At 39.1% G+C, this 23,158-nt stretch overlaps 1 protein-coding gene and 1 non-coding gene across 2 annotated transcripts in view; both read right to left on the reverse strand.

The window, feature by feature from the left end:
- Nucleotides 1-23,158, reverse strand: part of RELN (reelin) — a 538,096-nt gene that overhangs the window by 148,480 nt on the left and 366,458 nt on the right. The window contains exon 20 of the mRNA XM_069587839.1: nt 22,040-22,276. Within this exon, the coding sequence (XP_069443940.1) occupies nt 22,040-22,276 (237 nt within the window). The remainder of the gene's footprint in view (nt 1-22,039; nt 22,277-23,158) is intronic.
- On the reverse strand, nt 18,864-18,936 carry TRNAW-CCA (transfer RNA tryptophan (anticodon CCA)). Its single transcript has one exon. It is a non-coding gene; the product is annotated as a tRNA-Trp (tRNA).

Here is a 23,158-nt window from a genome sequence, read left to right on the forward strand (position 1 = left end):
GCTGGATCTCCTTGCAGTCCAAGGGACTCTCAAGAGTCTTCTCCAACACCACAGTTCAAAAGCATCAATTCTTCGGCGCTCAGCCTTCTTCATGGTCCAACTCTCACATCCATACATGACCACAGGAAAAACCATAGCCTTGACTAGATGGACCTTAGTCGGCAAAGTAATGTCTCTGCTTTTGAATATGCTATCTAGGTTGGTCATAACTTTTCTTCCAAGGAGTAAGTGTCTTTTAATTTCATGGCTGCAGTCACCATCTGCAGTGATTTTGGAGCCCCCTAAAATAAAGTCTGACCCAGTTTCCACTGTTTCCCCATCTATTTCCCATGAAGTGAAGGGACTGGATGCCATGATCTTCATTTTTTGAATGTTGAGCTTTAAGCCAACTTTTTCACTCTCCTCTTTCACTTTCATCAAGAGGCTTTTTCGTTCCTCTTCACTTTCTGCCATAAGACATTTTAAAAGTTTACAAAAATTTTTATGCTTTCAAAGATTTCTGTCATTTCTCAGTTCAATCTTCATTTTGTCTACCTCACTGCAGTTTTAGGAAATGTTCAGCAGCTGGAGTAAACTGTGGCAGGAAAAGGGAAATGTCTGCCAGGTACAAGACAGAGAGGAAGTCAGCACAAAGCACTGCCTGGGCTTTGGCCCCCAAAAGAGAGGAGGAGAGAAAGAGACTGATGGCCAGAAAGGTGACAGACTGTCAGAGAGCTGGGAGACCAAGGACTCAGGGGAAAATAGCTCCTCTGAACTCTCGTAGTGCCTGCAGTGTCCTGCCAGGAACCTGTGGGTCTGAGAGTAGCAAAGTTGCCAGGGGGGCTTCCCAGATGGCGCTAGTGGTAAAGAACCCACCTGCCAATGCAGGAGATGTAAGAGTTGTGGGTTTGCTCTCTGGATCAGGAAGACCCCTGGAGAAGGAAATGGCAACCCATTACCATATTCTTGCCTGGAGAATCCCACGGACAGAGAAGCCTGGCGGGCAACAGTTCATAGGGCTGCAAAGAGTTAGACACAGTGAAGTGACTTAGCATGAAGTTGTCAGGAGCTCTTTCTAACAGTAAGACTTCACACCTCTTCTGATGGGAGGAGAGGAATCAGAGAAGCTTTTGCTGTTTCCAGCCTCTGTTAATAACTTTAACTCATCTCAGATCTTTGGCTGTCTTGGACACTCTTACTCCTGTTATTCTTACATTGCATCCATAATAACCCCAGAACGAATTTTGGTTGAAGTGAACTTGCCAGTCCATATTTACACTACTTAGAATTAGGGCTTGGCCTTTTCAACACACTCCTGTTCTCTCTGTCATCTCCTTCCTATTTCCTCTTGCATCTCATGTCCTTTCAGGAAGGAACACACTGGCCCCATATAGTTAGGCCTGAGAGCTCTGAATGAAAATGTTTAGCTTGGAGGGAAGAGGTGAGGCAAGAAAGAAAGATACATGAGGACTCTCCAAAATTTTTTCTTTATCCTTCCAACCATATGCAGTCACCTAGTGTGTACTAATTTAGTGAGTATTGAAGCAGGGCCATTTTAAGACTTTTATAGGACTTTGACACTTCTAATTTTAGAAACTCCATCACACATCATGGCAAGCATATTAAAATGCACCCATGCTGCTGCTAAGTCGCTTCAGTCGTATCCAACCTGTGCGACCCCATAGACGGCAGCCCACCAGGCTCCCCTGTCCCTGGGATTCTCCAGGCAAGAACACTGGAGTGGGCTGCCATTTCCTTCCTCAATGCATGAAAGTGAAAAGCGAAAGTGAAGTCGCTCAGTCATATCTGACTCTTCGCGACCCCATGGACTGCAGCCTACCAGGCTCCTCCATCCATGGGATTTTCCAGGCAAGAGTATTGGAGTGGGTTGCCATTGCCTTCTCCGCACCCATGTTCCACATTTTATATATATATATATATATATATATATGGTGTAGAAATCGTCAAGTAGATTTTATAATTTTGCCTTTGAATTTTATTTGGCTACTTGTAATGCATAGAATGAAATTAAAAGATGCTTATTCCTTGGAAGGAAAGTTATGACCAACCTAGATAGCATATTCAAAAGCAGAGACATTACTTTGCCAACAAAGGTCCGTCTAGTTAAGGCTATGGTTTTTCCTGTGGTCATGGATGGATGTGAGAGTTGGACTGGAAAGAAAGCTGAGCACCGAAGAATTGATGCTTTTGAACTGTGGTGTTAGAGAAGACTCTTGAGAGTCCCTTGGACTGCAAGAAGATCCAACCAGTCCATTGTAAAGGAGATCAGTCCTGGGTGTTCTTTGGAAGGAATGATGCTAAAGCTGAAGCTCCAGTACTTTGGCTACCTCATGCAAAGAGTTGACTCATTGGAAAAGACTCCGATGCTGGGAGGGATTGGGGGTAGGAGGAGAAGGGGACGACAGAGGATGAGATGGCTGGATGGCATCACCGACTCAAAGGACATGAGTTTGGGTGAAGTCCGGGAGTTGGTGATGGACAGGGAGGCCTGGCGTGCTGCGATTCATGGGGTCACAAAGAGTCAGACACCACTGAGCGACTGAACTGAACTGAACCGAATGTATAGAATATACATTTGGCTGTGACTTCTCAACATACTCAGGAATCTGACCAAAAAATTATTACCAACAGCATAAAATTTTACTAATATTTAAATTTAGCAGTTAACAGAATTGGCATGTGTTGTGTTTTACATATACTTAATTTAAATTTATTAATTTTATTTTTACCATTTTAAAAAAATCATATTTTTGAAACAATATTCATTTTTCAAGTCCTTGGACTTTTTCCAGTTCCCTGGAAAACCTGAAGGCTTGGCACTGAGACCAATGAAAGAACTTCCTAGGAAGAGGCATAGGCAATACAAAGGTGCTGGGAGAGGAAAGATCTTGGCTTGGAGTAGAGAAGGAGCAGAGAAGGAAGGACGATGTGGTTGGGGTGGAATGAATGAAAGGCAGGGAGACAGGAAAGGCTGGCCAGGTCAGGTCACCCAGGGCCTACTGCAGAGCTCTGTGAACCACTGTCTGTAGAAATTAACAATCTCGGTCTACTGAATTGCTTTTTCAACAAGCCAGAGGTACCTTGAATCCAGATCATGAAATGCAGATTTCTGTTGTTAACTTGTTTAGTGGTAGGTTCTCTTACTTCTGAAATCTCACTTAGCTGCTTAGTTCTTAGGAAGATTTTTAGGAAAATCTAACTTTGGAGAAACAAATGACTCAAAAGTCAACTGTGTGGACATCAGCAAAACGTGATTCTGGGAACACGGCCATTTTATTTGTTCCCTCGGCATTCATTTCTAAGCTTCTGTTCTCCAATATATATTTTCAAGTGGCCTGTCAGACTATTTCTAGCAACATTCTAATAAGTACATGTGGATGACACTACTGGCCTCTGAGCTTTCTCATTACTTCATACCATCTATTCTCACATAGAAGCTACAATTATATTAAAAATATGATTACATCACCCTCTTGCTTCAAATTACTTACTGAATTCTCATAACCCATAACACACTGGTGCTTCCCAGGTGGTGCCAGTGATAAAGAACCTGTCCACCAAGGTAGGAGGTGTAAGAGAGGCAGGTTTGATCCCTGGGTTGGGAAGATCCCCTGGAGGAGTGCATGGAAACCCATTCCAATATTCTTCTCTGGAGAATCCCATGGACAGAGGAGCCTGGTGGCCTACAGTCCATGTGGTCACAAAGAGCTGGACACAACTGAAGCGACTTAGCATATAGCATGCACAATGCTTAGGATAAAATCCAAAACTTCTCTATTGCTCTATGAGGCCCTAACATAATCTAGTTCCTTGCCTGCCTCGGGACCTTTGATCCTGCCGTTCTTTCTACCTGTCGTGGTTTGCTTGCACACTTTCACTTCAGGATCTCTTTCTCATTACTCCGAGGTCTCTACACTCTCAAGAGGGCTTCCCTAAACATTACCTAAAATAGTCTCAGTTTCCACTTATGCCACCCAACAGTCCATTCCTTTATCCTCACAGCAATTGTCACTATCTGGAATATTATCACAAATTTGTTCATTATTGTTTTTTTCCTCTAGAAAATAAGCCCCACAAACAAAGGACTTGTCTATCTTCATCTTCAGTACCAAGTACTATACCTATAGGACAAATAGTGCCTATAGTGCAATCAATAAACAGCTGAATATATGTTAGCCCATCAATGAATAGAAATTTCATGTAATGAAATCCTCATGGAGAAAAAACCTAGTAAATAGGATTTATTTTAGAAACTCATTTATAAATCTATTTGGGAGTATATTCAATTACATTGCTTCCCTTGTGGCTCATCTGGTTAAGAATCTGCCTGTGATGTGGGGTTCAGTTCCTGGGTTGGGAAGATCCCCTAGAGAAGGGAAAGGCTACCCACTTCAGTATTCTAGCCTGGAGAATTTCATGGACTGTATAGTCCATGGGGTTGCAAAGAGTCAGACACGACTGAGCAACTTTCAATTACATTATCAATTTTATAGAGGTATTTCCTTAGGCACTGAAAATACTTTTTTCACAGCTGTTGAAAATAATAGTGACTTTTCAGGTTGTCACTCAATGTATTAACCTTATCTATCTGCTAACCTTCCTAATCACTTACTGTGAAACGGTATTTAAAATGGCTCTTGGGAGTGAGTTCACTCCAATTGATTTTCTTCAGCAGCAAAATTTGAGTTGATTTATTCTTTTTAATAGTCTTTGTAAAAAAATAATCCCAAGAATACTTTAGGATTACTGATTAACAATTTAAACTGACAAAATTTCGATATAAATTATAGGCTGATGTTCAATGAAAGAAAAATCCTGAAGATATTTACTTGGCTGTTATTTTTATTCTATAAGCAGATTCATTTTATAAAGAGATAGCCATAAATTTTGGAGAAGGCAATGGCACCCTACTCCAGTACTCTTGCCTGGAAAATCCCATGGATGGAGGAGCCTGGTGAGCTGTAGTCCATGAGATAGCTAAGAGTCGGACACAACTGAGTGACTTCACTTTCACTTTTCACTTTCATACATTGGAGAAGGAAATGGCAACACACTCCAGTGTTCTTGCCTGGAGAATCCCAGGGACAGGGGAGCCTGGTGGGCTGCCGTCTATGGGGTTGCACAGAGTTGGACACGACTGAAGCGACCTAGCGGCAGCAGCAGCCATAAATTTTTCTTGTGAGCTAAGAGATCAAGGCTATCCGAAGTTTCAGAGGGGCACTAACCCAACCTCTCCTTTGTGAATGTTTACAAATGACACATCTCTTATATTAGTATCAGGCAACCTTCTTTGCCTCATGATTATTTTTATGATTCCAGTCCAAAGGAATAAACATTAGCATGTAGGAAAGACTCTTGACTTTTAACGTCTGCAAACACATAAATCCTATTTTGAAAAATTAACCAAAAAATAGCAGAAGAAAAGGTTGAAGTGAAATGAAAGTTGCTCAGTCATGTCCAGCTCTTTGTGACCCCATGGACTAGAGTCCACGGAATTCTCTAGGCCAGAATACTCGAGTGGGTAGCCTTTCCCTTCTCCAGGGGATCTTCCCCACCCAGGGATCAAACCCAGGTCTCCCACATTGCAGGCAGATTCTTTACCAGCTGAGCTATCAGGGAAGCCCTAGAAGAAAAGGTAGATCTCATTAAAACATGTATGGCCCACTTCTTGCTAAATGTATATATCAGGTGTGTGCAAGCATGAGCTCTGAAGGGATTTCTACTGATCAATTAGGAAATCGTTTTATGTTATCCATTACTACACATTATTGCTGATAATGATTATCATGATTCTTATAACTTAGAAGTACCTTGACTACTTTATAGCTCTTCTTATATAGCTTAAAATACATTTCACTCATTGTTCAGTTCTGTTATATTATTATGTAAGAATTTATTATTGATTTTCTTCAATGTTAGTAGAGCTACTGTACTATTTTCCATTTCTTATTGGAAGTGAATTGTATTTAATTTGTATTATGAGATGAACAGGCTTTTAGGATTCTTTTGGGCTTCCCAGGTGGTGCAAGTGGCAAAGAATTCGCCTGTAACACAGGAGACATAAGAGACGCAGGTTCTATCCCTGGGTTGGGAAGATCTCCTGGAGGTGGACATGGCAACCCACTCCAGGATTCTTGCCTGGAGAATCCCATTGGCAGAGGTACCTGACAGGCTACAGTCCATAGGGTCACATAGAGTTGGACACGACTGAAGCAACTTAGCATGCATGTACACACTTTTAGCCTGAGCCTTAGGCAACTCTTGCTTCTTATAAAATATACAGCTTGCTTTTTGTTGTGCATGCTTATAGGTGCCCCATGAGATATGAATATATACTTTTTGAATGTCCTGAACTTGTAGCCATTGGTCCACTCCCTCTGACCTGGGCCACTCATCCTGCAGCTGTCATCCTTCTTTTACAAATCAGCTTCCCTACTCTCCAGGCTGACCATGTCACCTGGGGCTGGTTTTAAAAGGCTTCCAAAGTCTTCTCATTACAACATTGAAAGTGAAAGTGAAAGTGAAGTCGCTCAGTCGTGTCTGACTCTTCGCAACCCCGTGGACTGTAGCCTGCCAGGCTCCTCTGTCCATGGGATTCTACAGGCAAGAATACTGGAGTGGGTTGCCATTTCCTTCTCCAGGGGATCTTCCCAACCCAGGGATCAAACCCGGGTCTCCTGCATTGCAGGCAGACACTTTATCCTCTGAGCCACCAGGGAACATGTATACCACAAAAAACATCACCCTCTTTTTCCTCATGCCTTTTGTCATTCACAGCTAGTTTCATTTCTTGCATGTTTCTGTTATATTCTCTCTACTTTCACTACTTCCTTTAGAAAATTTCTCTTTTAAAAAGTGGTCCTACCAGGACTGGAGCCAGTGATTCACTTGTATATGCAAAAAAAAAAAAAAAAGGACATATTGGTTAATATTATATAACTTCTATTTCTACTGCCCATGAAAGTTACTAGCAGACTCTTTCAACATTTCTACAATACATCTCTCTTATTTCTAAATCTTCTTTTAAATGAATCTCCTTTTCCTCAGGCATAATTAAAGAAAAAAATGGTTTTTTCTTAGTTCATCTTATCAACTTTTACTTTTTTTCTAGTTTTATTGAGATATAATTGCCATACACCACTGTATTAGGTGTATAACACAATTTGATATACATATATGTTGCAAAATGATCACTGCAATAAGTTTACTTAACATCTATTACCTCACATAGTTACTAATTTTTTTCTTGTGATGAGAACTTTTAAGATCTACTCGTTTAGCAAGTTTCAAATATAAAATACAGCATTGTTAACTATAGTCATGCTATTCATTATATCTCCAGAACTTTATCTTGTAAGTGAAAAGGTTGTGCCTTTTGATAACTCAACCCATTTTGCCCACCCCTTTCTCCCCACCTTTGGCAAACACCAATCTGTTCTCTGTATCTATAAGTTTGGATTTTTTCAAGGTCCATCCATGTTGTCACAAATAGTTGAATTTCCTTTTTTATGGCTGAAAACATTCCATTGTATCTACCACATTTTCTTTATCATACATTCACACACTGATGGACACTCTCATTGTTTCCATGTCTGGGCTGTTGTAAATAAGGCTGCCACAAACATGGGCAGTACAAATATATTTTCAAGATAGTGATTTCATTTTTTTTCAGACATATACCCAGAAATAAAATTGCTGGATAGTATGGAATTTATTTTTAACTTTTTGAGAAACCTCTATATAGTTTTTCATAGTAGATACACTAGTTTACATTCCCAAAAACAGTGCATTGGATATCCTTTCTCCAAATCCTTGGCAATACCTGTTATTTCTTATATTCAATAATAGCCACTCTAATATGTGTGAGGTGAAATCTCCTTGTGGTTTTGATTTGTCATTTCCTTGATTACTGATGTTGAGCATCTTTTCATGTACCTGAGAGAGACAATTCCTAGGCAGACTGGTAAGAAGTTCAGGGTTCCCAAGGAGGAAAAAGGGGTCTGGGGTTTTCAAAGTGGAGATTGGGGGTCTGGAATTCTCAAGGAGAAGAAAAGGACAAACATTCTTTCCTCTGCATTGCTTCAGTTCAGTTGAGCTCAGTCGCTCAGTCATGTCTGACGTCTGCAGCCCCATAATTTGCAGCACGCCAGGCCTCCCTGTCCATCACCAACTCCCAGAGTTCACTCAAACTCATGTCCATTGAGTTGGTGATGCCATCCAGACATCTTATCCTCTGTCGTCCCCTTTTTCTTCGGGCCCCAATCCCTCCCAGCATCAGAGTCTTTTCCAATGAGTCAACTCTTCGCATGAGGTGGCCGAAGTATTGGAGTTTCAGCTTTAGCATCATTCCTTCCAAAGAAATCCCAGGGCTGATCTCCTTCAGAATGGACTGGTTGGATCTCCTTGCAGTCCAAGGGACTCTCAAGAGTCTTCACCAACACCACAGTTCAAAAGTATCAATTAGTCTTAGTCAGTTACACAACTCAGTTTAAACTCTGTCAGTTCAGTTCAGATTAGTCGCTCAGTCATATCCGACTCTTTGCGACCCCATGAACCGCAGCACGCCAGGCCTCCCTGTCCATCAGCAACTCCCGGAGTCCACCCAAACCCATGTCCATTGAGTTGGTGATGCCATCCAGCCATCTCATCCTCTGTCATCCCCTTCTCCTCCTGCCCTCATACTTTACCAGCACACCACAGTACAAAAGAATCAATTCTTTGGCGCTCAGCTTTCTTCACAGTCCAACTCTCACATCCATACATGACCACAGGAAAAACCATAGCCTTAACTAGACAGACCTTTGTTGACAAAGTAATGTCTCTGCTTTTTAATACGCTGTCTAGGTTGGTCATAACTTTCCTTCCAAGGAGTAAGCGTCTTTTAATTTCATGGCTGCAATCACCATCTGCAGTGATTTTGGAGCCCAGAAAAATAAAGCCTGACACTGTTTCCACTGTTTCCCCATCTATTTCCCATGAAGTGATGGGACCAGATGCCATGATCTTAGTCTTCTGAATGTTGAGCTTTAAGCCAACTTTTTCATTCTCCTCTTTTACTTTCATCAAGAGGCTTTTTAGTTCCTCTTCACTTTCTGCCATAAGGGTGGTATCATCTGCATATCTGAGGTTATTGATATTTCTCCCAGCAATCTTGATTCCAGCTTGTGCTTCTTCCAGCCCAGTGTTTTTCCTGATATACTTTGCATATAAGTTAAGTAAGCAGGGTGACAATATACAGCCTTGACGTACTCCTTTTCCTATTTGGAACCAGTCTGTTGTTCCATGTCCAGTTCTAACTGTTGCTTCCTGACCTGCATATAGGTTTCCCAAGAGGCAGGTTAGGTGCTCTGGTATTCCCATCTCTTGAAGAATTTTCCACAGTTTATTGTGATCCACACTGTCAAAGGCTTTGGCATAGTCAATAAAGCAGAAATAGATGTTTTTCTGGAACTCTCTTGCTTTTTCCATGATCCAGCGGATGTTGGCAATTTGATCTCTGGTTCCTCTGCCTTTTCTAAAACCAGCTTGAACATCTGGAAGTTCATGGTTCACGTATTGCTGAAGCCTGGCTTGGAGAATTTTGAGCATTACTATACTAGCGTGTGAGATGAGTGCAATTGTGCGGTAGTTTGAGCATTCTTTGGCATTGCCTTTCTTTCGGATTGGAATGAAAATTGACCTTTTCCTGTCCTGTGGCCACTGCTGAGCTTTCCAAATTTGCTGATATATTGAGTGTAGCACTTTCACATCATCATCTTTCAGGATTTGAAATAGCTCAACTGGAATTCCATCTCCTTCACTAGCTTTGTGCGTAGTGATGCTTTCTAAGGCCCACTTGACTTCACAGCCTAGGATGTCTGGCTCTTGGTGAGTGATCACACCATCATGATTATCTTCATCGTGAAGTTTTTTTGTACAGTTCTTCTGTGTATTCTTGCCACTTCTTCTTAATATCTTCTGCTTCTGTTAGGTCCAGACCATTTCTGTCCTTTATTGAGCTCATCTTTGCATGAAATGTTCCCTTGGTATCTCTGATTTTCTTGAAGAGATCTCTAGTCTTTCCCATTCTGTTGTTTTCCTCTATTTCTTTGCATTGATCACTGAAGAAGGCTTTCTTATCTCATCTTGCTATTCTTTGGAACTCTGCATTCAGATGCTTATATCTTTCCTTTTCTCCTTTGCCTTTTGCTTTTCTTCTTTTCACAGCTATTTGTAAGGCCTCCTCAGAGAGCCATTTTGCTTTTTTGCATTTCTTTTCCATGGGGATGGTCTTGATCCCTGTCTCCTATACAATATCACGAACCTCCATCCATAGTTCATCAGGCACTCTATCAGATATAGTCCCTTAAATCTATTTCTCACTTCTACTGTATAATCATAAGGGATTTGATTAAGGTCATATGTGAATGATCTAGTGGTTTTCCCCACTTTCTTCAATTTAAATTGAACTTGGCAATAAGAAGTTCCTGATCTCAGCCACAGTCAGCTCCTGGTCTTGATTTTGCTGACTGTATAGAGCTTCTACATTTTTGGCTGCAAAGAATATAATCAATCTGATTTTAGTGTTGACCATCTGGTGGTGTCCAGTTGGTCAGTTGTGTCCAACTCTTTGTGACTCCATGGACTCAACCATGCCAGGCTTCCTTGTTCTTCACCAACTCCTGGAGTTTTCTCAAACTCATGTCCATTGCGTTGATGGTGCCATCCAACCTTCTCATCCTCTGTAATCCCCTTCTCCTCTTGCCATCAATCTTTCCCAGCTTCAGGGTTTTTCCAATGAATCTGCTCTTTGCATCAGGTGGAGAATGTACTGAAGCTTCAGCTTCAGCATCAGTCCTTCCAGTGAATATTCAGGGTTGATTTCCTTGCTGTCCAAGGGACTCTCAAGAGTTTTCTCCAGCACCACAATTTGAAATGATCAATTATTTGGTGCTCAGCCTTCTTTATGGTCCAACTCTCACATATGTACATGATACTGGAAAAACCATAGCTCTGACTAGACAGACCTTTGTCAGCAAAGTAATGTCTGTGCTTTGTAATACACTGTCTAGGTTTGTCACAGCTATCTTGAAGGAGCAAGAGTCTTTTAATTTTATGACGGCAGTCACCATATGCAGTGATTTTGGAGTTGAACAATATAAAGTCTGGCACTGTTTCCATTGTTTTCCCCATCTATTTGCCATGAAGTGATGGTATCAGATACCATGATCTTAGTTCTTTGAATGTTGAGTTTTAAGCCAGCTTTTTCACTGTCCTCATTCACCTTCAAGATCTCTTTAGTTCTTCATTTTCTGCCATTAGGGTGGTGTCATTTGCATATCTGAGGTTACTGATATTTCTCCTGACAGTACTGATTGTACTTAGAGCTTCATCCAGCCCAGCATTTTACATGATGTACTCTGCACATAAGTTAAATAAGCACGGTGACAATATACAGCCTTGAAGTACTCCTTTCCCAATTTGGATCCAATCCATTTTTCCATGTCTGGTTCTAACTGTTGTTTCTTGATCTGCAAATGGGGTTCTCAGGATGCAGGTAAGGTGGTCTGGTATTCCTATCTCTTGAAAAAAATTTCCACCATTTGCTGTGATCCACACAGTCAACGGCTTTAGTGTAGTCAATGAAGCAGAAGTAGATGTTTTTCTGGAATTCTCTTGCTTTTCCTATGATCCAACAGGTACTGGCAATTTCATCTCTGGTTCCTCTGTCTTTTCTAAATCTAGCTTGTACATCTGGAAGTCTACAGTTCATGTACTGTTGAAGTCTAGCTTGAAGGATTTTGAGTATTACCTTGCTAGGATATGAAATGAGTGCAACTGTACAGTAGTTTGAACATTCTTTGGCATTACCCTTCTTTGGCACTACCCTTCTTTGGCACTAGAATGAAATCTGATCTTTTCCATTCCTGGGGCCACTGCTGACTTTTCCAAATTTGCTGGCATATTGAATGCAGCACTTTTTTCCCCAAATACCAATTACTGAAGAGACTGTCCTTTCCCCACATGTTCTTGTCTTTTTTGTCAAAAATTAAATTATATATGCATTGGTTTATTTCTTGGCTCTCATTTCTATTCTGTATTGATCTATGTGTTCTTTTTATGCCAATACCACACTGTTTGATTACTATAACTTTGTAAAATTGTTTGAAATCAGGGAGTGTGATACTTTCTGCTTTGTTCCTTCTCAAGATTGCCTACTTGAAGTCTTTTGTGGTTTTTATACAACCACTAGAACTGCTTGTTCTATTTCTGTGAAAAATGAGATTGGAATTTTGATAGGGATTGCACTGAATCTGAAGATGGCTTTGGGTTGTATGGACATTATAATTATATTAATCATCCCAGTCCATGAGGACAGAATATATTTTCATTTATCTGTGTCTTTTCAATTTCTTTCATCAGTATCTTACAGTTTTAAATATACAGATCTTTCACTTCCTTGCTTAAACTTATTAAAAGATATTTTATTTTTTCTGATGCAATGATAAAGGCAATCATCTTCTTAATTTTTCTTTTAGGCAGTTAATTGTTAATATATATAAATGCTATTACTTTTTGTTTATTACTTTTATATCCTGCAACTTTGCTGAATCTGTTTATTAGTTCTAACAGCTTTGGTGGAATCTTTCATTTTTCTACACGTAGTACAATCACATCACCTGCAAATAAAGACTGTTTTACTTACTCTTCTCGGATTTGAAAACTTTCGTTTTTCTTGCCTAACTTCTCTTGCTAGGAATTTCAGTACAACTTTGAGAAAAAGTAATGAGAGTGGGGATCCTTGTCTTAGTCTTGATGTTAGAGAAGATGCATTCAGCCTTTCATCACTGAGTAGATTTGTCATATATGGCTTTAATTATGTTGAGATATGTTCCCTTTATGGGCATCCCTGGGACAGTAAAATTCAGACTTAAATTGAAGAAAGTAGAAAAAAACCACTAGATGATTCACATATGACCTAAATCAGATCCTTTACGATCATACAGTAGAAGTGACACATCGACTCAAGGGATCAAATCTGATAGAGTGCCTGAAGAACTAGGGACAGAAGTTTGTAACACTGAACAGGAGGCAGTGATCAAAACCATTCCCAAGAAAAAGAAATGCAAAAAGGCAAAGTGAGGAGGCATTACAAATAGCTGAGAAAAGAAGTGAAAGGCAAGGAGATAAGGAAAGATATAGCCATCTGAATGCAGAGTACCAAAGAATACCAAGGAGAGATAAGAAAACCTTCCCCAGTGATCAATGAAAAGAAACAGAGAAAAAGAATAGAATGGGAAAGACTAGAGATCTCTTCAAGAAAATTAGAGCTACCAAGGGAACATTTTATGCAAAGATGGGTACAATAAAGGATAGTAATGGTATGGACCTAACAGAAGCAGAAGATATTGAGAAGAGGTGGCAACAATACACAGAAGAACTATACAAAAAGGATCTTAATGACCCAGATAACCACGATGGTGTGATCACTCACCTAAAGCCAGACATCCTGGAGTGCGAAGTCAAGTGGGCCTTAGGAAGCATCACTATGAACAAAGCTAGTGGAGGTGATGGAATTCCTGTTGAGCTATTTCAAATCCTAAAAGATGATGCTGTGAAAGTGCTGTACTCAATATATCAGCAAATTTGGAAAACTCACCAGTGGACAAAGGACTGGAAAAGTCAGTTTTCATTTCAATCCCAAAGAAAGGCAATGCCAAAGAATGTTTAAACTACCACACAATTGCACCCATCTCACAAGTTAGCAAAGTAATGCCCAAAATTCTCCAAGTGACGCTTCAATAGTAAGTGAACCATGAACTTCCAGATGTTCAAGCTGGATTCAGAAAAGGCAGAAAAATCAGAGATCAAATTGCAAACAACCTTTGGATCATCAAAAACACAAGAGAGTTCTTGAAAAAGATCTACATCTGCTTCACTGACTACACTAAAGCCTTTGACTATGTGGATCACAGCAAATGGTAGAAAATTCTTCAAGAGATGGGAATATCAGACCACCTGACCTTCCTCCTGAGAAACCTGTATGCAGGTCGAGAAGGAACAGTTAGAACCAGATATGGAGCAATGGACTGATTCCAAATTGGGAAAGGAGTACTTCAAGGCTGTATATTGTCACCCTGCTTATTTAAGTTATATGCATAGTACATCATGTGAAATCTAGGCTGGATGAAGCACAAGCTGGAATCAATACTGCCGGGAGAAATATCAATAATTTCAGATATGCAGATGACACCACCCTTATGGCAAAAAGTGAAGAGGAACATAAGAGCTTCTTGATAAAAGTGAAAGAGGAGAGTGAAAAAGTTGTCTTAAAACTCAACAGTCAAAAAAAACCAAGATCATGACATCTGCCCACATCACTTCACGCCAATAGATGGGGAAACAATGGAAACAGTGACAGACTTTATTTTCTTGGACTCCAAAATCACTGCAGATGGTGACTGCAGCCATGAAATTAAAAGACACTTACTCCTAGGCAGAAAAGCTATGACCAACCTAGACCACCTATTAAAAAGCACAGAGATTACTTTGCCAACAAATATCTGTATAGTCAAAGCTATGTTTTTTTGAGCAGTCATGTATGGATGTGAGAGTTGGACTATGAAGAAGGCTGAGTGCTGAAGAATCAATGCTTTTGAATTGTGGTGCTGGAGAAGGTTCTTGAGTCTCTTCAACTGTTAGAAGATCAAATAAGTCAATCCTAAAGGAAATCAACCCTGAATATTCATTGCAAGGACTGATGCTGAATCTGAGGCTCCAATACTTTGGCCACCTGATGTGAAGAACCTACTCATTAGAAAAGACCCTGATGCTGTGAAAGACGAGGGCAGGAGGAGAAGGGGGCGAGAGAGGATGAGATGGTTGGATGGCATCACCAACTCAATGGACTTGAGTTAGAGCAAGTTCCAGGAAATGGTAAAGGGACAGGGAAGCCTAGCATGCTGCAGTCCATGGAGTATAAAGAGTCAGATATGACTGAGACTGAACAGTAAGACCTGGTAGCTCAGCAGGCACATAATCTGCCTGTGGTGTGGGAGACCTGGGTTAGATCCCTGGGTTGGGAAAATCCTCTGGAGGGCATGACAACCCACTCCAATATTCTTGCCTGGAGAATCCCCACGGACAGAGGAGTTTGGCCAGCCACAGTCCTTGGGGTTGCATCAAGTCAGACAAGACTGAATAACTAAGCACAGCAGAGCAGCATGTTCCATTTGTTCCTACTTTGTTGAGAGTTTTTTTTTGGTTTTTAATTAAAAATGGATGTTGAATATTGACAATTTTTTTTTGCATCTATTGAGATGGTCATATGATTTTTATCTTTCATTTTGTTAATGTGTTGTATCACTTGACTGATTTTCATATGTGGACTCACCTTTGTATCCCAGGAATAAACCAAACTTGATTATGATATATATACTTTTAATGTGTTGTTAGATTAGATTCACTAATATTTTACTGAGAATTTTTGCATCTATATTTATTAAAAATTTTAGCCTCTAATTTTCTTTTCTCATTACATTCTTTCTTAGTTTTGCAGTCAGAGTTGTGCTGGCCTTATAAAATGGGTTGGGAAATATTCTTTTCTTTTTTTACTTTTTGGAGAAGTTTAAGAAGAATTGACATTAATTCTAGAATGTCTAAGAATTAGATACCAGTGAAGTCTTCTGCTCCTAGGCTTTTGTTTTCTGGGAGGTTTTTGATTACTAATTCAGTACCCTTACTAGTAATCAGTCTGCTCAGATTTTTTATTTCATCATGATGCAGTCTTGGTAGGTTGTATGTTTCAAGGAATTCCTCCATTTCTTCTAGATTGTTCAATTTGTTGGCATATAATTGTCCTTAATGGCCTCTTATGATTCTTTACTGTTCTGTAGTTGTTATGTTTCCTTTTTCATTTCTGATTTTATTTGAGCCTTCTCTCTTTTCTTGGTAAGCCTAGTTAAAAATCTGTCTATTCAGTTTCTTTTTTTTCCAGAAAACCACCTCTTAGATTCACTGAGCTCTTCTATTATCTTTTTAATCTCTGTTGCATTTATTGCAACTCTGATCTTTGTTATTTCTTTCCTTCTATTAACTTTGAAATTATTTTGTCCTTCCTTATCTAGTTCCTTGAAGTACAAAGCTAGGTTTATTTGACATCTTTCTTATTTCTCAATGTAGTCTTTTATTACTATGAACTTCTGTCTTAGAACTGCTTTGGATCCATCCCTCTCTTTTTCTTTTTGCCATGTTGCAAGGCTTGCACAATCTTAGTTCTCCAACCAGGGACTGAACCTGGGCCCTTGATAGTCAGTGTGGATTCCTAAGCAATTGACCACCAGGGAATTCCCATTCCATATGTTTTGTTATGTTGTATTCCCATTTTCATTTGTCTCAAGACATTCTTTAATGTTTCAACCCATAGTTTAGTAGCACATTGTTTAATTTTCATTTTTGTGGATTTTCCAGTTTACTTCTTGTAATTGATTTCTAGTTTCATACCACTGTGGTTGGAAAAATTGCTTGACATGACTTCAAACCTCTTAAATTTGTTAGGACTTGTTTTGTGGCCTAATATATGCTCTAACCTGGAGAATGTACCATGTGCACTTGAGGAGAATATGCAGTCTTCTACTTTTGGAAGCAATGTTTCATAAATGTCTGTTAAATCTATCTAGTCTAACTTGTCTTTTAAGTTCAATGTTTTCTTACTGATATTCTACATGAATCCAATATTGAAAGTAGAGAACTGAGTCCATTCCTATTCTTGTATGCTGCTAAGTCGCTTCAGTCATGTCCGACTCTGTGCGACCCCATAGACGGCATCCCACCTGGCTCCCCCATCCCTGGGATTCTCCAGGCAAGAACACTGGAGTGGGTTGCCATTTCCTTCTCCAATGCATGAAAGTGAAAAGTGAAAGTGAAGTCGCTCAGTTGTGTCCAACTCCTAGCGATCCCGTGGACTGCAGCCTACCAGGCTCCTCCATCCATGGGACCTTCCCAGCAAGAGTACTGGAGTGGGTTGCCATTACCTTCTCCATCCAGTTGCCAACTCAGCAGCTGTTGATTTTTCCCTCATGTCTGTTTATATTTGCTTCATATATTTAGGTGCTCCTATGTTGGGGTGCATAAATATTTACAAACGTTTTATAGTCTTGTTGGGCTAGTAACTTTATCATTATGTAATATCTATCTTTATCTTTTATTCAGTTCAGTTCAGTTCAGTCGCTCAGTCGTGTCCATCTCCCTGCAACCCCATGAATCGCAGCACGCCAGGCCTCCCTGTCCACCACCAGCTCCCGGAGTTCACTCAGACTCACGTCCATCGAGTCAATGATGATCTCCAGTAGCATACTGGGCACCTACTGACCTGGGGAGTTCCTCATTCAGTATCCTATTATTTGGCCTTTTCATACTGTTCATGGGGTTCTTAAGGCAAGAATTTATTAGAGTCTGCTTTAAGTCTATTTTGTCTGATATAAGTATAGCTACTCCTGCTTTCTTCTGGCTTCTGTTTGTATGGAATATCTTTTCCCATCCCTTTGAGTTTGTGTGCTATCTTAAAGCTGAAGTGAGACTCCTGGAGGCAGTATATAGTTGGGTCTTGTTTCTTTTAATCCATTCAGCCACTCTGGCTTTTGTTTGGAGAATTCAGTCCATTTCATTCAAAATAATTTTTGAAAAGTTTGGACTTAGTAAAACTTACTATTGTCATTGTGTTAATTGTTTTCTGGTTGTAATTTCTTTCTTTTGTAATTTTGTAATACATTTCTTCCTTTCTTCTCCTGCTCTTTTTCTTCACAATTTGATGATTTTCTATAGTGAAATGCTTAGGTTCCATTCTCTTTATCTTTTGTGTATCTATTCCAGGTTTTTACTTTGCAGTTACCATGAGGTTTATATAAAATATCTTATATATATATAACTGTTTATTTTAAGTTGATAACAACTTAAGTCAAATGAATACTAAAGCTCTACATTTTTAACTTCCCCCACTATGTTTCATATTTGGGGGTCATAATTTACACATTTTTATCTTTTCATTAACAAATTATTATAATTATAATTATTTTTACTACTTTTATCTTCTAACCTTTATACTAGATTTATAAGTGATTTACCTTCCACCACTACAACATAAGGCTTCCCAGGAAAGAACCGACTCTCCAGTGCAGGAGACATAAGAGACATGGGTTTGATCCTTGGATCAGGAAGATCCCCTGAAGGAAGGCATGGCAACGCACTCCAGTATTCTTGTCTAGAGAATCCCATGGACAGAGGAGCCTGGTGGGCTATGGTCCATAGTTGTCACAAAGAGTTGGACACAACTGAAATGACTTAGCAAGCATGCAAACACTACAACATGAGAGTGTTTTGAATTTAACTATATATTTACTTTTACCAGTGAGATTTATTCTATTACGTGTTTTCCTGTTATCAATTAGAGCCATTTTGTTTCAGCTTGAAGATGCTCCTTTAACACATTTCTTGTAAAGCCCATCTAGTTGTGCTGCACTCCTTTAGTCTTTCATTGTCTGGAATACTCTTTATGTCTTCTACTAAAACCAACTGCCAATTCTAATATGCTATAATGACCATCCTCTCACAGTTTTACACATTTTGAAACTAAAACTCTACATTAAAAAAAAATAAAACTCTGCATAATAAACAGCAATTCCTTCCCACCTGTGTACTTAAGCTAGTCTACTAGATAAGACAGAGGAATGTAAATGTGCCTTGGTATTATCTCTAATGAGGTGAAGTCGCTCAGTCATGTCCGACTCTTTGCAACCCCATGGACTGTAACCTACTAGGCTTCTCTGTCCATGGGTTTCTCCAGGCAAGAATACAGGAATGGATTGCCATTTCCTTCTCCAGGGGATCTTCCTGACCCAGGGATCGAACCCGGGTCTCCTGCATTGGAGGCAGACGCTTTAACCTCTGAGCCACCAGGGAAGCCCTCTATAATCTCTAATAGCATTGGTCAATTCACGTTTAATAAACATCAATTAAAATAATTCCCTTAGTGATCTTAAAATACATGGAAGGGGCTTCAAAGACTATCTTTAGAACATAAAGCAGACAGAGGTTCTGATTTCAGAGACTATGCATGGAAGAAAGGAAAGTACTACAAATAATTAAAAGCAATTCATTTCCACATGGAAAAACGTGCTCTAATATGACACACTGTAAAGTGATTTACAGCATATTGACTGTAGTTCTTCTAATGAAAAAGCAATTGTCCAGGTTTTCCCTGGAGAACGCTCTCAGTAACAGGAATCCATGCCCATGGAAAGTCATGAGTTAGAAAATGAGAACCAAATGAACTCACAGCTGGGAAAAGCCAACAATAATTAATTTAACACCAGTCATTTGTGGCAAACATGTACACATTTCAAAATTTCCCTTGAGAGAAGCAAGGTCATTGAAGGCCAGAGGCCACATATTTGAACATGTTCAAAAAATTTTTACTTAATAAGATAACATGCTCCAAAGGTTTTACATTAAAAAAGAAAAAAAAAAAACAACTTGTTTTAGGACTAGGGAGTTACAATAAATAGTTGGTCAATATCATCATTTGAATTTTAATATTGTAATAAGTGTTTCTGAAAAACATCACTAAAGTGAGTTCACACTGAACTTAGACAATATATTCCTCAACAGCAGCAGAGAGAAAACGGTGTCATTAAAAGAGGCTTTATTCTGATTCATTGGCTAAGAAAATGGGAACAGTTTGAAACCTTCCATGTTGTTTCATTTTAATGAGTAGAGAGCATTTTTCATGTCCTTATTAAAGCGGTTAATGTGTTTCTCTAGTCTCATTATCACCACCAGAGTATACTCTCTGTTGTTTCATAACCAGGACAACTCCTTTTCGTTTCAGAGAAGATCAGAAAGTCAAATCTGATTGCTCACATGTGGCTGTTAATAAAACTCCTATGGCGTTGCTCAAGGTGCCCATGGGGATTGTACAATTATTTATATTTTCTTACGGCTTTCTATAATTACTGTGATTGTACTTTCACAAAGTAAATGTATCTCCACCAATTAAAGCGGTGGTGGGTTAAGAATATTCATCAGGCTTGTGTGAAAGAATATTGTTCTTAGGGTTTTGATCAAAGCACAGAAATTAAACTGCTGTTATCATGCATTCAACCCAAGTGTTAAATTAAAATGCTCAGCAACTTCGGAGTTTATTTGAGCAGATGTGAACTATTTATGAAAAAATAAACATGATACAGGACTTGCATTCATGATATGATTCTTTGTTGTATTAAAAGTGCTGGAAAGAAAAACTGCTAAACAAACTTGGGGGATACAGTTTATGATATAAGATCAATTTGGATGGTGGTTAATTCAGGTCAATTTAAAATTTCAGAATCATAAAATTCCAAGAACTCTCATTTTGCTTTACATCTTTGTATCTTATTTGCTTCACCCCTTTATTTTCTTTGAAGACTGGGACTAAGAAAGAACATGCACAAAAACAAGCATCTGAGGCTATCAACTAGAAAATACAGAATATAACCTTTTATATTTTGTCATATAGAAATTTCATTTTATCTAGTTGGACAGTGCTCACAGCAAAAGTGATCAGCTGTACTTCCATTCCATTAGCTGTCATTTTGATGCTAGAATTTCAGCCTGCTGTGTGAGATGTGACTGTCCATCCACAGTTCCCATCAAAGGTAATTTTATGTGCAATGGTGTGTAAAATTTACCTCTAATTATGATAAGGTCACTGATGGGTCATTTATGATTTGCTCTCTGGAGACAATTGCAGTGAATAGCTTTTGGTGAGATTCATCTGGAGAAATTAAATTGGTCTGACCATGACTCAAGAGAAAGTAAAAGACTCAGAAAATTATTCTTCAATCATGCTTATAGTTCTAAGGGAACCCAGAGAGGGGTAGTATGCACAATTATGAAGGCTGTGAGTTTTGAGATTTTACAGACCGGAGTTTTAATGTAGCATCTCTAAGCCTAGAAACTCCTACCTGATCGGGCTTCTGCACTTCTCTTGACTTCCATTTCTGACATTTGCTCCCTCATCCCTGAGGCTCCAGCACCACTGGCATCAGTTCAGTTCAATTCAGTTCAGTCACTCAGTCATGTCCGACTCTTTGCGACCCCGTGAATCGCTTCCTGATTTTTGAACGTGCCACAGTCGCTCATGCTATGGGAGTCTTTGCACTACAAAGGTTCCTATAGCTGAATGCTCGTCCTTCAGGTCTTCAAGTGCCTGGAACTTCCCGTTCTTTCACTTCCCAATTGGTGGAATGCATTGTATCCACTCTCTGAATTACCCAAACATAGCCTCCTCCTAGATATCTAAAGTGGCCACCTCCTGACTCTAGTTAATCACTATTGTGTCATCCTACCGATGTTTCTGAAGTACTAATCACAGTCTTAAATTATTCATTTACCACTTACTGTATAATTAAGTTTGCATATGATCATAGGGAGAAACAAATCTAAGAATGAAAGGTATCTTGACTAAGAGATTCTACAATCTTGAAACTCCACTGACATTAGCTATACAAGTCACTGGTCCAATCTTGATAAAAGTAATTAGCCTCCAACTAAAATAAATTAATTTTAAAACAAAGGAGATCTTAGTAAACAAGTCAGGGATGGAAAAACTTCTTGGACTTTATGTAAGACAGCATGAAAATAAAACATCTCATGAGAAATTTTATTAAAATAGTCATTAAAGTGATTTCAATTTTCACTGTGATCATGATGGACCACCTTGAAGGGAGAATAGGTTAGTCACTTTAGATATTCACACTTGGTGAAGAGGGTTTTTATGTGTAATGGTGGGAAAGTAAAAATTCAAGATTAATAAACACAGTAAGATTCATCTTTAAATCTATCACTATTTTGTTTTCAGTCTTCTTTCCCAAGATAACTTACTTATAGACATAATAATGACTTTTCAAACGGTTCATGTTCAATTAATACAAAGACTAAGTGCTAGATGGATTGGAAGGTCATCTTTGTGTTTCAATCCTGAATGCAAAAATGTAACAACCAAGAACAAAGATGAAATCCTTACCAAAGGGTCCAGTCATGGCCACAGTATGGCTGAACATTTCCAAGGTAGAATCCCAGAGACTGAGTGACCTCCACAAGATTGCTGAAGTCAAGACTAATGCTGTTGAAAAGTACAGATGTCATGATAATCTCATCAATAGCCCATACATCCTCTCCCTGGGAAGAATGGTATGGTTGCCACCATCTGAACTGAATTCCAAACTGTCTTGCATCATCTGGTAATTCTACAGAGATTATTCTAAAGCAGAAAACAGAAGTAAAAATTTGGATTATTTTGGTGTCTTAAAATACAAACATTTATAGCAGGATCTTGTTTTCTGAAGCATAATATTTCAAAAAATAATTCTCTCACTATGACAAACATTTTTGAGATTTTCCAGTTTCTTGTCTGACTGCAACAAAGTCTTCTTGATACATCCAAAAATATGACTCCTTTCACTCAGTTGTGAGACACTAACCCAATAAAATACAGTTGTCAATGTGGCAAGATTCGCCTAAGTCTGGTAAAGAATATTGGCAGCTTGTTACACACATTATAGTTTCGGACTGGTAGGAACCATGGCACTTTCTCATTCCCATGAGTTTAGCATAGTGTGCGAGGTCGCTTGCTCTGTCATGGTGGCTATGACAACAAACCTGTATCTGACAAATGGGGAAGAAAATTAAGAATAATATCTAATTTCCAGGAGCAATCATTGTACACAGCAGCAGGAACCATACATTAATTGCCACTGCAATGACATCTGCTTGAAAGCTCCATAAATCACAGTACCATGCTGCTCACATCCATACACAAGGTGAGATGTGAAGCGAATGGCAAATGGAACATTTATCTCCATCAATGTACAATTAAACACCAGGAGAGTTGTCTGCGTTAACACACACTGAAAGGACTGAATCTTTTTCCTACTGAGCAAAGAAAAACTCCCTAAGGCAGGTAACTAGTTGGATAACTTAGAAAAAAATTATTTAAAAACTTCAAAGTCTAAGTCTGGATTTACTGAAAAATTAGATTGATTTTCATGTTTGTATTATGTTCATTTTTTAGTTATTACACAAAGAAGCATTAAATCACATCTTGAAAATATAATTTTTGTGTACTGAAACTTTTAAAAATAAA

This window comes from Ovis canadensis, chromosome 4 (genome assembly GCF_042477335.2).
Source record: "Ovis canadensis isolate MfBH-ARS-UI-01 breed Bighorn chromosome 4, ARS-UI_OviCan_v2, whole genome shotgun sequence".
In the NCBI taxonomy this organism is placed as follows: Eukaryota; Metazoa; Chordata; class Mammalia; order Artiodactyla; family Bovidae; genus Ovis; species Ovis canadensis.